General features: G+C 38.0%; 1 protein-coding gene across 1 annotated transcript; it reads right to left on the bottom strand.

Annotated features, from left to right (window-relative positions):
- Positions 1–9,790: 9,790 nt before the first annotated feature.
- Positions 9,791–12,093, bottom strand: LOC103405364 (trimethyltridecatetraene synthase-like). Its single transcript, XM_008344349.4, has 2 exons — positions 11,068–12,093; positions 9,791–10,735 (listed from the first exon to the last, which is right to left on the bottom strand). Exons 1-2 carry the CDS (start codon positions 11,971–11,973, stop codon positions 10,106–10,108), a joined length of 1,536 nt encoding a protein of 511 aa, XP_008342571.1. The 5' UTR covers positions 11,974–12,093; the 3' UTR covers positions 9,791–10,105.
- Positions 12,094–15,894: the final 3,801 nt, after the last annotated feature.

Below are 15,894 nucleotides of genomic sequence, written 5' to 3'. Positions count from 1 at the left end.
TGACTTTGATACCAAATTGTCACATCTCGGCCCCGACCCCCACCACATCCTGAGCTCGACTCTACCGTAGCACGATATTGTCCGCTTTGGGCCTTGACCACGCGCTCACGGTTTTGTTTCTGGGAACTCACATAAGAACTTCCCAATGGGTCACCCATCATGGGATTGTTCTCGTGCAAACTCGCTTAACTTCGAAGTTCCAATAGAATCCGAAGCCAGTGAGCTCCCAAAAGACCTCGTGCTAGGTAGAGATGCGAATATACATATAAGGCTTACATGATCCACCCCCTTGGGCGATATGGGATGTTACACCGAGAATCATGAAAGATTCCATTAACTTGATTGCCAAGTCAATTACTTTCTCAAATATCCTCGGTATAATTCATTGTCATTCACTAATGGTTTTACAAAATACGGCAAGTCATGTGTGAGCAAGGAAGAGCACGATTACAAGTTCGACGTGTTCAAAGTCGACATCATGGAACATCGTTTGTACGAGAAGTTTATGTCGGCACACTTGTCGTGCTTAAGGATTGCGACGTTGGTCGATCAGTTACCGAGGATCGACGAGCTGCTCATGCAGTCGTAGAGCGTGGTCGACAAGTACTCGAGAGCCGATGGGGATGTTGGAGTCACGGATGAGAAAGACCTTGATATGCTTCATTCTTTAAAAAAAAAAAACAATAGATGCAACATGTCCGAGTTCACCCAATGAAAGTAGTGATGGCGTGTTATGAGCTTGATTAGTCTCTGCAAAGCTTAATAGGTGTATCCACGGGTGAAGAGAACAAGTTCGCCAAGTTTGCTTTCTCTAGGACGGTTGGCAGTGCAACGGATGTGCAGTAGCTGTGCTCAGTGGTCACTGTTAAACGACTAGCCGGTCGTGAAGCTCGATGCTTTGCACTACCTTAAGCTCGTCACTTTGGCCACCATGATCAAAGTCAACGAAGAACTTCAGTGATCTTGTCAAACGACTAGCCGGTTGTGAAGCTCAATGCTTTACACTACCTCAAGCTTGTCACTCTGGCCACTATGATCAAAATTAGCGAAAAACTTCAGTGACCATTGTCAAATGACTAGCCGATCGTGAAGCTCGACGCCTTACACTCTGCCTCAAGCTTCAGCTACTTCTGCACCTCTGCCATGGCTACTGCATTTGAATGCGATTAATAAAACCAAAGTTTGTCAACTCACATCTACTTGCCTCTGTTTCTCTGCTGCTGCCTTTGAATGTGATTAACAAAACCAAAGTTTGTCAACTCACATCTACTTGCCTCTGTTTCTCTGCTGCTGCCTTTGAATGTGATTAACAAAACCAAAGTTTGTCAACTTACACCTACTTGCCTCATTGTTCCGTGCCTAGCCTCCTGCTGCTCCAAGCTCCTCTACATTCCTCCTTGCACCATGTAGGGGATATCTAGAAAAGAAAGGGAAGGCGTTGGCCGACAATAATAATAATAATAATAATAATGAATATATATATATATATATATATATATATATATATATAAAGATTTCAAAAATGGTGCACGTCACCATGTGAAGGGTTATAGGTGGGATTAAGCTGCAGGACAAAGGCACATGTTCAAAAGTGACCTATCAACACATTTGACGTGAGTTCTCACATGCCAATTCAAAGGTGGAGCTCACTTTTTTTCTAAAGAGGAATGATATCTTATGCAAATTCAAGCACCCACTGAGGAACCCAGCTATGCCATCTTCAAGCCATTCACAATTGCATGCTACTAATAGAAAGTCAAAAAAAGAAAAAAAAAAAGAGGGGGGGATGGTGGTGACAAAATCATTGAAAGATAGAAACAAAAAAATGGGGAAGATGGTGCATCAGGCACCATCTAAAAAAAAAAAAGAAAAGAGAAAGGTTATGGGATGGTGCATGGCATCATTTTGAAAATATAATCAAGAAAAAGAGGGAAGTACCACATCTTAATGAAATATATGCTCTATGGTATTTAGCACAATACACTAAATGAAATAAAGCATGTCTATTGGTGTCTTTAAGAAATTACAAATATGTGCAAAAAAAAAAAGAGCTTTCACAAAGGTTGCTCGCGTAAAGCCTCAACACCCTGCAGAACCCCAAAAGAAAGAGGCATTGGAGATTGATCATGTGGCGCCTCAATACTCGATCGAACTCTGAATGGTGACTTTGAATCTGACCTTCGGATTCCTGCAGCTGATCAAGCTTTCTCTTCATGCTTGTTGAATAATTATTTGCAAACATGTGCAACTCTCTATTCTTGCACTTGAGCTGTCTAATCTCTTGTCTGAGAATTGCCACCTCTGCTATTAATGATTCAACTTGGCGCGTTCGAGCAAGTAGGCGTTGACTCATATTGGACACAAAGCCCGCACACCGAACACTGAGAGTCAGGGAGTCTCAAACGGCCAAATCATCAGACCATCTTGAAAGAAGCCTATTATCTCTGGGAGTAAGGAGGTTCCTAGTTACCAATGTAGCTGTTATTTCATCTCTCATCATAGAGTCTCCAACTGTAAGAGGGCCATTAGAAGATAAGAAGGATGGGCGCTATATATTATCCTGACACCGCTTGTCTGTATCACTCATGAGACTCAAATCTAAGCAAATATTAGATGGGTAAGCCATTTTTAGACATGATGAAAGAAAAGGGTTGGACATAGTAAAATCTCATAAATACAGCAGAGACAATTTTCACAAGCGGACAATCTTCAAAGTGTGCATCTTTAATACAATCGATACCTCTATAAAAGGAGAGGCAACACAGTCACCCATTCAAAAAATCGAAGAAACACCACTCTTAGAATTTCAAAAGCTAGACTTTCCTACATAAAGTTCGTCAACACTTTTCAAACGCATTCTCAGCTTTTCGAATATAAGTACAACTTTGTCAAATATCTTTGACAAAGTTGAAAACGCATGAATTTTAATATTCCAATTACAACGTTGTCGCCGACAAGCATGGTAACAATGCCACGTCTGCACCACTACTTGCTATTAAGAAATCCCTATATATGTTGATCTTCATCCTCCATGGCAAGGCATACATCCAAAACGCCTGATTTTTCTTCCTTGCCAAGAATACATCTGTAGCCAAACCTCTCAACATACTTAGTTTTCTTCTTCCCTGAAAATACCTATTCAACTAAGTCACACTAGAGTAAAAGTATCTCATAGTATGCTTTCTCCCTATCCTTTTCTTCGTTCGTGTTCTTCCTTGCAGGGCAAGAAGAAAGCAAGCAATCAGCTAACACTTGGAATCAACCTTCCAATTTGGAACCGACTACCTGGAACCCCTTCCCTGATTGCTTACCTAGCACTGCTTTCAAATACTCATTTCAACTGTTGATGTATTTCCGAAGAAGATACTAGATGCCTAGAGAATAGATAAGGCGAGTGAAAATGATACATCGATGCATATGGAGACAAGAATAACAAATACATGTGCTAATTCATCCGTTACTTCTTCAAAAGAAAAAGTATCTCATATCATCAAGGTTGAAAGCAAATGTATCTCATATCATGCTTTTTCAATGTCTTTTCCTTTGCCTTTGCACTTACCTGCAAGACAAGGAGAAAGGAAGCAATCAGTCGGAACCTGAAATCAAACTTCCGATCTGGAACTGATTGCCTGGAACCTTTGCCTGGCTGCTTACCTAGCATTGCTCTCGAGTGCTTGTCTTCAATTGTTGATATGTCTCGAATTTCCTTAGCGAATACTTCAAGACAGTTAATATGATGCTGACTATTTACACTGAAGCTGTTAAGCATGGATGAGTTGTCAAGAAGTGATGCTCTAAAGGACTATTTAAAGGCAAAATGTTGCGCACCACTTCTGTTATGCAAAAGAAACAAGCATAAAAAATGCAAGGTGATGAGCTGTAACAAATCACTATAGCACAACGTCCTTCCCTACAGAACTACATAATCCAGATAAAGGAGTCTAAGTCAAATCCAAGCCCGGCGTCGTCGCTCTAATGGAAGAGCTCGAGAAGCTTCAATAGCCTTTCGTTGGCACCGTTGTCGAAAAACAAAGCCTCGCTGTGAAACGCCGTCAAATCACCTATGCTTCATCAAGAGAAAAAGTATCTCATATCATGCTTTCTCCTTGTCCTTTTTTTTTGACCTTGTTCTTACCTGCAGGACAATGAGAAGGAGAGCAATCAGTTGGCACTTGGAATCAAGCTTCCAATCAGGAATCAAATCACACTTGCTTGGTGAAACTACACGTGCCGATTCATCCCCAACAAAGTCGAATCTCACTTGCCAAGTGAAACTACTCGTGGTCTATTTAAATTTAAGATCAAGCCTCGAAGGCCCTTGAAGAAATCACAAGTCCGATTCAAAATCAAGTGTCCACCATCCTTGAATCAAATTCATCCACAAATAAAAGGAGTAAGTTTAGATCCTTGGAGGAAACCAGAAAATCCTCCAACCCAATTCAAGATCAAGCCTGTGGAAAATCAACAATTGGAGGAAACCAGAAAATCTTCCAACCGAATTCAAGATCAAGCCTCAACGGCTCTTGAAGAAACTTTCAGCCCAAATCAAGATCAAGCCTCGACGGATCTTGAATCGACATCTACATTAAGGGACTTCAAAACACATCTTCTAAACGTGACAAACACATGTATATGATGTACCTTGAAGTTGGGGCATTTGTAGACATCGAAATTTCAATGAAATAAATGTTGACCAATGAATTAAAATTTCAACGTTCACATATCACATAAATTGTACACGTAGTGTGTGACTTAACAAAAATCGAAAATGTCATCATAAATGACACATGTCAATATCTGGCAGAAATGATTTATTTCATCATATTATTATATTTAAAATTAAGCCTTGAAAAATTCTATAAATAGAAGGCTAAGGCATTCATTTTGGAGGACCAATTCACATATACATTTCTCTACTCTCAAATTGGAAGAGAATTCCCCAAATCCTTGAGGCTTTGAAACTTTAAAGCTTTCAAGCATCCAACCTCCCAAATTCCCAAGAATCCTGAAGGATCAAGAAAGCTCTCTTCGTTCTTCGTTAAATCCTTGAAGAATTCCATACAACTATTCATCAAGATCAAGCCCCGAAGGCCCTTGAAGATCCGTTCATCCTCGTTCATCAAGATCAAGCCCAACGACCCTTGAAGAAATCGATGCATCGTTGATCAAGATCAAGCCTCGAAGGCCCTTGAAGATCCGTTCATCCTCGTTCATCAAGATTAAGCCCAATGACCTTTGAAGAAATCCACACACCTATTCATCAAGATCAAGCCCCAAAGGCCCTTGAAGATCCGTTTATCCTCATTCATCAAAATCAAGTCTAACGGCCCGTAAAGAAATCTACATATCTGCCCGTCAAGATCAAGCCCCAAAGGCCCTTAAAGATCCGTTCATCCTTGTTCATCCCTAGATCAAGCCCCGACGACCCCTTTGGATCAACAGCCCACCCACAAATCTACGCCTTACGAAGATAGAATCAGAGGATCAAATTGTAAAAAAGATTGTACCCCAAAATTAATACAAAATATTATTTTGTACATGTGTTATTGTCTCATTCATCACAGGAATATTCATGTTTACAATTGTGCTATCCTATTCAACTATTTAAATAGTTGAATAGGATAGCACAATTGTAAACACGAATATTTCTGTGATGAATGAGACAAAAATAGTTGCATAGGATAGCACAATTGTAAGCATGAATATTCCTGTGATGAATGAGACAAGGACACATGTACAAAATATTATTTTCCATTAATTATTAATTTCTGTTTTGCACTCTTCTGACTAGATAAGATAAAATAAAAAATAAAAAAAATTAAATATACGACTAGACATATTTTAAAATTTTTCGTTAAATAAAAATTATGAAATCCCATAATAGGATCACTTGTCTGTGTGGATCTTAGACACAAATCCTTTGCTTTAAAATTCAACACTACTCCATAATTAGAAAATAATCAGACCGTTTGAATGGATTTCTCCATTTGCAGTGGTAAATCCAAATCTTGTTTGGATTCTAGATGATGCTTGAATATATGTTCTCAGCTTGGATGGATCACAGCTGCATTGTGCCTGGAATTAATATTCTTAATGGCATGTGGGCATTATCAAATACATGTGAAATAAAATGAGCATGACGATATCAATAGATGAGATCAAGGGCCAAAGTATAATTGGAAGGCCTAACCAATCTGTAAAGCAGATTGATCCATGCCTTATTTAAGAACCACAAATACATGGTTTTTATTACATTTGGGCAAAAGATTTGGTGAAAGAAATTAACCAACCAAGTCACTTGGGATAATTAGATTTCAAGAGGATGATGGAGGAGAATTTAGTCTCCTGAATGTGACTTGTTCAACTATTAATAGTTAAATGTGACAACAAAATGTGGGGGTCTTTTGTGGAAAATAAGAGTCATGTGTCATAGTTGAATTCAAATTCATAAGTTGTATCTGTTCGTTGAAACTTTAGACAACAGTCATATTGTTTCAAAAAAGGGTGGCTTGAGTTATATATAAACTCAAGCATCCCACATGTCTAATAGAATGAAGAGAAGAGTTTTTTCCAATGTCTTAGTAGAAATCCGAGTCGTGTCTTGAGAGTACAGAATATATGAAGTTCGCCAGAGTCCGAAGATTGAAGTGCTTTGACTTCGGATTATAGATTGTTGAATTCTGGGAGATGGACGCCTATCGAACTACAAGCATAAGAGTAGGGGCGAAATTCTATCTTTAGGACATTGCATTTATGCAAGCCTCAATCTCCAAGTTTGTCAGTTTTTCTAACTTTATCTCTAATTGTTTATATTAGTCTCATACATAATTGATGTTGTGAATTTCTATATGATTATTATTATTAGAATGCTTGTGTTATTTTCATATTTTCTAATATTGCTCCAACAATCTAAAGATAGAACTTTTCTTATGCAATAATTAGTAAATATGAATGTGAAGAAGATGTTCAAGAACATTGAAAGTAACCCCTAATTCAAAGAAACTGTGGTTTTTTACAGAAAAATGTATGTCTTGGTGGGACTGATTTTATTTGCTTATTGATATATAACATAGTAGTATTTGTGATGTTGGCATTTAAATTGTATTGTTAAATGCATGATACAATTCAAATATATTCATGGACAAATGTAGAGCAATTCGATGTTTGGTTGTGTCCAATATTTCCTAAAGAAATATTAGTGGATTATAATGAAATGCCTTGTGAGTGTTAGTGCTGGATTTGAATGCAGCCGTGACTTTTAATTGTTATGGATATGTATGCGAGTATTATAAAGGAACATGAATTGGTTGTATTTGATACATGAAATTGTTTGCCTCTTGGCATATGATGTAGAGGTGATAAGAAAATCTGAGAAAAGATTAAATACCTTTTCATGATAGGATGTTTCTTCTCACTCATAAAGTTTACGCAAAGTTATGCGTTGATGCAGAAGAAACTGTATGCGACTTTTCTTATAGTCGCACCGTTTCGTAATGGGATCTATTTTGGACCGGTTGAGTTCTTGCAGTGCAATCGGTTCATATCCATGTGGCATATACATATATGTATGCATGCTCTTAAATCGATATTTTTTCTACATAATTGAAAAGGGAAAAAAAAAAAAAATTGCATATGGAATGCATTGCAGTCAAACGGCTCTGCTTTTGTTCCCAAGCATATAGATTTCTGAGATGTTGCAGATGAAAAGTGTCCACAACCCAGTATCTATATGTGATACGCATACCAGTTCTGTTCTTGTTTTATATCTAAATAAATTCTTAGTTTTGCAGAAAGGAATTGCATCTGTATAATTGATGCAGTTAATCCTTATTAGGCAGATGCGCGAAGGCTTCAAGGCCATAGTGAATTATCTAAGAGTTTTAATTGAGTTAATATGACCTTTCAGTTGTACGGTATAGTTCCGTATAAATGGAAACTGTCTAATGGAAACCACAAAATTGGGTTTGCCATAAATCGGGAATGGTCCAGACTAAAAGCCAAGTCCTTTGAGAACAATAAGACGCCAAAAGTGTGGGGATTTTTGTAAATTTGCAGAAAGACGTTATGTTGCTTATTTAGTAAGCAATGGCAACCAATGAGTGTGTTTTATCAATGGTTACTCATGGTAAGAAAGCTTTTGTGATAACAAAAGAAGATACTGTATTCAAATTAAATCTTTGAACTCATTTTAGATGAGTTATTATCATCTTGAAAAGAATAAACACTCAATGTGAGAGGAATTATACATTGGAAGTGTGGGGGGTCTTTGAGAAAAGAAAAAATTAGACACTAAAATGTGGGATATTTGAAAATATGTATTATGCCTGATGATGCTTATTAAGTAAGCATATAAATGGTCATGCATGTATTATGATGGCTTGCCAAATATGGCAAAGAACAATGTCTAAATTACGAAGAATAATTTGCATTTAAAAGAGATAATAAGCAATATCTCTTATTATGGATAACTTGTTTAAGGTATGGCAAGGTTAGAGACCTTACAAATACCTTAAATGTGGGGGAGTTTACCCAAGTACTTAGTGTTAGCAAATTACTTAGTAATTAAGTCCTAATATAATTTTGAGGACTTGACATTTCAAACAATGTCAAACAACTACTCTCGTATGAAATAAAATTTCATAAGATGGATTGTGCACACCATTAAAAATAGTCAACCTAGTAGTGGATCCATTTATTAAAGGTTAGACTAGAGAGCAAGTTGATCATCAAGGGGAATGAGGCTAAAGCCAACATAATTAATGAATCAGCTGGGCGGAAACCTAACTTAGTTGATTGGAGATCCCATGGTCTAAGTTCAATAGGCAAACTGGTTGGGCATGATTCAAAGAAGTTAACACACTATATACCTCATTCCTATGATGGAAGAAGTGTGTTGTCTGCAGACGTTTTAGGATGTATATTTATACTTAATGACAATGATATCTTATAAATAAGAGGAATATTGCATAGTATTCTTAATCAGTGGTCACCTATGTGAGAGTAGAAGTGGGTCGCTTCTATGAGTATGAGATGGCTAAATTCTCTAAAGCTCTCATGAATCTGGGATTTGTTCAGGACCAAAATGAACACAACCGTATGAACCGGAATATATTAGGATTAGTGATGTGTGTTGCTTATTGTCTCGGTTTACTACTGCGGTGAACAGTTCAAGATTCTATATTCACTGCGTCACCAAGTAAATCCGATAAGTATTCACTAGGGTAGGTTCAAGTCCAAAAGACACCTCTCCCGATGCATCTCTTGTCCGCCTGTACTCTCAATTTCTTCCTAATTTTTCATTCATGTGGGGGATTGTTGGAAATTATATATTATAATTAATATTATAATATTTAATTTTTGTATGAATGGAAAATAAGAGTCATGTGTCATAGTTGAATTCAAATTCATAAGTTGTATCTGTTCGTTGAAACTTTAGACAACAGCCATATTGTTTCAAAAAGGGTGGCTTGAGTTATATATAAACTCAAGCATCCCACATGTCTAATAGAATGAAGAGAAGAGTTTTTTCCAATGTCTTAGTAGAAATCCGAGTCGTGTCTTGAGAGTACAGAATATATGAAGTTCGCCAGAGTTCGAAGATTGAAGTGCTTTGACTTCGGATTATAGATTGTTGAATTCTGGGAGATGGACGCCTATCGAACTACAAGCATAAGAGTAGGGGCGAAATTCTATCTTTAGGACATTGCATTTATGCAAGCCTCAATCTCCAAGTTTGTCAGTTTTTCTAACTTTATCTCTAATTGTTTATATTAGTCTCATACATAATTGATGTTGTGAATTTCTATATGATTATTATTATTAGAATGCTTGTGTTATTTTCATATTTTCTAATATTGCTCCAACACCTTTCTCATATCATCCAATGAGCCATCACCAACGGGTGCCACACAAAGACCCCCTCCTAAAGGAGAGTAAAAGCCACCCATCAACTATTTTACTATTTCCACATATAAAAGTGAAAAACAAGAAAAAAAAGAAAAGGAAATACAGGAACAGGTCTGGATTGGGATTGCACTCATAACAAACTTTCCCAAGTACTAAACATTATTAAGAGGAACTAGCTGATACCAAGAGACTCGCATAATCACAGTGAGTAAATATGAGGTGGAAGACGAGGCTCACAGACTGCAACAAGGGGAGTTTTTTTCGGTGTCGAAAGCCCAAAAACCTCCTCCATACTCAAATCCTCTTTCTTCATGTTATATGGCAATCTCCATGTAAATCCATGTAACAGATTAGCTAGACTTGACTGAATGACCTTAATGCCCAAATTGTAGCCAGGGCACATCCTCCTGCCTGACCCAAAAGGTAGCAGCTCAAAGTCCTGGCCTTTGACATCAATGTCCTTGCCTAGGAACCTCTCAGGGAAGAATTGCTCAGGGTTGTCCCATAATTCAGGGTCTCTTCCTATTGTCCACACACTCACTAGGGCTCTGGTACCCTTGGGTATGTCATAGCCAGCTACTTGGCAGTCTTCCCTGGTTTGCCTTGGCACCAACATGGGTGCCACTGGGTGCAACCTCATGGTTTCTTTGGCAATGGCATCAACATATGGGAGCTTAACAATGTCCTTCTCCTCAACCCATCTATCTCTTCCAATCACCCTGTCTAGCTCCTCCGCTGCCTTTTTGAATAAATCCGGCTTCCTTAGGAGCTCCGAAATTGCCCATTCCACCGTCACTGCTGAGCTCTCCGTTCCGCCGGCAATTAGGTCCTAATAGAATCCACCAACAAAAAATAACTTTCAATATTTTCAGTCATAAATAAGACATTAGTATTTATCTGGGTTAGTTCTAGATCTTATTTAAAATTACGGTGATCTCAACCGCTCACATGCAGTCAATAACTATGAGATACTAATGCATTGTGGTACCTAAATGCAGCAACTGCTCACAGTAATCTAATCCTAACATTTCTCTTATATTCAGTGAACAAGACTAGTATTTCACATCTCATATGTCACATATCACATCTGCTAAACTTTAGGAAAATTCTCAATAATTATAGTATATTATTCCATAAAATAAAAAACTAATGAAATCATACCTGAGTAAATGCCTTGACCCCATGCCTTTCAAGCTTAACTTCAAGGTTAGGATCATCAGCAAGCTGCAAGAGCACATCAACCATGTCTTTTGCAACAAAGTCTTTTCCACCAACCTCCCTCTTTGTAATATGTTCATCCAACACATGCTCCAAAAACCTATCCAACTTCTTGCTCAAAGTCTTCATCCTCTTTATGTACCCTTGTAAGTCCAAAAAATCAAGCCAAGGTATCGAATCGCCGATGTTCAACACCCCACTCAGCAAGAACAACTCATCCAACATCTTCTTGAACTCATCGGGGCTCACGATCGCATCTTTAGTCTCGTCGGTGTACTTCTTTCCAAGCACCATCCGGCTTATGACGTTGAGGCTCACGGTTGAAAGGTGGTCTTTAAGCAAAACGTTGGAGTTGGAGGAATCATATAAGCCTTTAAGCAAGGCACTCATTTCCTCCCTCCTAATATATTCATAGGACTCTAGGCGTTTGTTGCTGAAAAGCTCCGTAATGCACATTTTACGGGCTTGCCGCCAATATGGGCCATACGGGGACCAAGTGATGTCCGAGTAGTTGTAGGTTGTGTGTTTGCCGGCTGCGAATTTAGGGCGGCCGGCAAAAGTGACGTCGTGTGTTTTCAGGAAGGCCTTGGCCATTTCTACTGAAGAACCCACGACGACAGGGTATGACCCAAACTTGAGCTGCATGATGGGGCCGTATTTTAGGGCAAGCTCATGGACGGAACGGTGGGGAAGGTGGCTTATGAGGTTTAGGTTTCCAATGATAGGCCAGGGTTTAGGGCCGGGTGGCAGATTGAGCTTGGGGTGGCGGAGGCGGCGGCGGGAGAGGAGGATGAGGGCTAGGACTCCTAGCCATGCGGCTACATATGCACCAACATAAGTGGCTTCCATTATTATTATTATTATTATTTTGGAAACTAAGTGGCTTCCATTATTTGACAAGTTGTGAAGTGGTTTGTCTGGGTTGTGAAATATTGATGTATGTTTGAGATGGTGGGAAGGGGGGTTTATAATTGGAGGAAGTCAATACACAGGTCGCCTCACTTGTCTAGTATATAAACAACATTTCAATTGTCGTTTTTCATGATTCCAATTTGTCATTGTCAAGTATGCACATTGGATTTCTATTAAACAGAGAAGACTCGCCAGTCAATGCTGATTATGTTTTATTTTATTTTATTTTATTTTTTTAAATAAAATATATTAGAGAGAAAAGGAGAATAAAAGCAGCAAAGAGCTGCAGCCACAAGAAAAACAAATAGCAAAGCTAACAACGCTGAACTAAAGCAACAACAATAAGCACTAACTATTTATAGGTATATTTCATTTCTGTAAAATAGACTCATTAGCAGCGGAATTGGCGATTTTCAAAGAACTCAACCGAAGGCTAATAGTGTACTTAATTGAGTTGAGAACCATCGCAGCGGTTTGACATGAGTTCATGAATCTACAGTTGTTCCGCTCCAAACATAATACATAGTATTAGCAAGACTTAACTTCAATACTATCGATGATTAAGATTTTCCCTTACAATGGCTAGCAACCCACATGACAAAAAGAGGCCATGGGAGCCTTGGCCAAGGGACACCGTACTTGAACAACACTAAAGACCAAATACCATCATAAAAGGACACTCAAAGAAGAAGTGGCAATGGTGATTATGTTTAGTAAATGGCAAGTTAAGTGTCTTCATTGGGAGAGAATGTAAGATATTGACTTTGGAAATAAGTGTTTTCTAAAAGAGCTTCTTATTATGTTTAAAATAAATTTAAAAACGTCTTTTAATCATACAAGTGCATTTTTAAAGAAACATATGTTCTGTACTTGTTAAAAAAGCACTTTTAAGTGTTGTTTAATAAAATTTTCTTCATATTTATACTTACGAGCAAAAATGCTTTCTACAAAACTATTCCCAAACGATTGATTACCCACAACTAGAATGCGATTATCACATTGTATCCTTGTAGATAGAGTTTCTATTGTTTAGTTTTGCTTGGTGCCTCCAATTATAATAGTAGAGAACCAAAGTACCTTTTAAAACAAATAAAATAAAATATAGACTTGATTGTCCAAATTAAAAATTCAAATGAGACTCAACAACTCAACTAATATTGTTATTAATAGCTACAAAATGATAATATTAATAAAAAGATAGAGATATTCACACACTTATTTTACCTCCCACACATTTTGTTAATTTTTTTGTCATTGATCTTCTTCATTTAATTTTTTTGGATGGCAGGAAATTAAGAAGAATGTGTGCAATATAAAAATAAGTGTGTAGATAGCACTATCCAATAATAATAGTGAAGTGTCTTAAAAAATTGTAAAGAAGGCCAACTTGATAATTTTGGTCTATGATCAATAAACGAAATTCAAACCCTTCTAGTCTTTAGGGAAAATAATAAGAAACCTACCAAGCCAATCCACGAAGAAAACTAAAAAAGTGAGAGGCGTTTTCTCAGTTGGTATTTTGAATGGTATGAAGGACTTGACCGTGGACTAGATTGCAAATTCACTTTACTTTCTTATCATGAGTTTCCTGGAAATTTTTTGGATCGGATGCATAAGACAATTGAAAAATGGTTTTTCTTTTATGTTAATTTTTTTGAAGTAGACATTTCAGTCAATGCAGAGGTGGCTGTTTGAATACGGTTCCCAAATTTTTACATTTATACATCTCGTATTTATCCTGCATTTTATTAAATCTTGATCATTCTATTAATCGTCATACGTAAAATTATTTTCTTTAGAAGTGCTCTCAGTCTTTTTAAAAGTACTTCTAAACGTGTCAATTATGTAGTAAGGAGTGTGGAGCCAAAAATAATCTCAAAAATCATAGAGCTGACATGTGGATTATTCCCAAGAAAGACAAAACTACCCCTATTAAATGAGCAAAGAGCAACCTCATTCACCACACACAGCTGAGGTAGAACAGGCAGAGATCAACGATTGCTCAATGCACCCTTGACTGTAGGAAAAGTCAAAAGTATTTATAATAGAATAATCCCTTATTCTTATCATAAATACATTCCTAATAAAAGAAGACCTCTTTCAAGTAAGTTATCATAATTCCATTTATTTAGGATATTTACCTATTTATTCTAAGATATTTATTTACACAAATATCTTAGAATATTCCACCCAAAATACCAACTAGAACATTCCTATCACCTTTGCGGCCCAATTCACATGGAAGAAGGGTTGGCGCCTCTGTGCCTCCCCGTCCCTCTTGCATCCTATCGATGCTACACGAGCCTGAGCCCAGCAACCCAAGACTACCCAAGTCAAGCAACGTATGGACCCAAGCCCAGCGCCGGCCTTCCTCCTCCATGTCAAGTCGACTTAGCTAGGCCAGCCCTAGCGGCGCGCCAAGCCAACCCAACTGCTACGGCAATAGCACAACAACCCATGTATTCACTTTTTGCCACCTCCTCGACCCTTGTCGAGCCAAAATTCGAGCCCTAAGGCTTCCAAGAATCAAGAGAAAATTAATTTTTTCTTACCTTGGAGAAGAAGAAAAGCAACGGAACACAATTCTTTGCATAGGCAAGTGAAGAAGATTGCTAGGGAAAGGGGAACAAATATCCTCTGGTTTTTTCTCTTTCTTGAGAGATTTTAATTGCACTCCAAATTTATTTAACCCCTTGCTTCATGCAGAATTTAGTAGGTTTACGTGGCAATTACATTCCCTTTCCTAGAAGAATTTAAATTCAAATTAAAGAGGGAATCTACATCAATTCGAGCAAAAAATAATCCCAAAAATCATGGAGCTGATGTGTGGATTATTTCCCAAGAAAGACAAGACTGCCCTTATTGAATGAGCTGGAAGCAGCCTCACTCACCACGCACAGCTGAGGTAGAACAGGCGCAGAGATCAACGACTGCTCAAGGCAACACCCTGCCCGTAGAAAAAGTCAAAGGTATTTATGATAGAATAATCCCTTATTCTTACTATAAATACATTCCTAATCAGAGAAGACCTATTTCAAGTAAGTTATCCTAATTCCATTTATTTAGGATATTTACCTATTTATTCTAAGATATTTATTTACACAAATATCTTAGAATATTCCACCCAAAATACCACCTAGGGCTAGCCACCCCTAAATCCTAGAGGGTGGGCCCACTTCCTCCTCGTCTCCTATAAATGCTCCATTTATCTCCAAACTTCCGTAAGCTTTAGCTACCCCTAAAGAGGTTTTTTGCTTCCCACAAACACTCAAAGACATTCTTTACAGAATTCTAACTTTGGCATCAGAAATTCTTCGGCCAAAGCCCCCCTCCCATTCATCGTGGGTGTGTGAGGTGTTTAGCCGTAATCTTAAGTGTTATTATTTTGCAAGTGCAGAATCGTTTGTTTTACCATACTTAGGGCCTCCGTATTTAGATCTCGTATAAATACTCGGGGGACTTAAGTGTAATTATGTAATAAAGGAAGGGGCAAATATGTAATAAGTGAGGAGCCCTTATTCTATAAAAGGACCCCTCACTCTCCTCATTAGGGGAGGTCCTTAGGCCTGAGATCCCAAAGCCTCACTCTCACATACAGGCTCTCTCTCCCTCACAATCCTCTCTCCCTCAGAAATACAATATCAGTGTGGACATAGCCCAAACCTTAGGGTGAACCACAATACATCTTGTGTTATTTACTTTCTTGCAGATTCATGGTCGGATTTATGTTGTTCTAAGATCTCCGGTTTTGTGCATCAACATCATTAATCAAGGAAATGCAGAACTTTGCATCCGCAAGAAGCATGCAAAGTTGGAGCATAGCTACCAAACCTAGACAAAGTAAGCCTCCCTCCCACA

Source organism: Malus domestica, chromosome 17 (assembly GCF_042453785.1).
Source record: "Malus domestica chromosome 17, GDT2T_hap1".
Lineage (NCBI taxonomy): Eukaryota > Viridiplantae > Streptophyta > Magnoliopsida > Rosales > Rosaceae > Malus > Malus domestica.
The sequence above is the reverse complement of the archived record's forward strand: the minus strand, read 5'-3'. Positions and strand labels throughout refer to the sequence as shown.

Coding starts and splice junctions, on each gene's coding strand:
- LOC103405364 (XM_008344349.4), bottom strand. CDS start 11,973: ATGGAAGCCACTTATGTTGGTGCATATGTAGCCGCATGGCTAGGAGTC. Junction 10,736..11,067: donor GGGTCAAGGCATTTACTCAG/GTATGATTTCAT, acceptor GGATTCTATTAG/GACCTAATTGCCGGCGGAAC.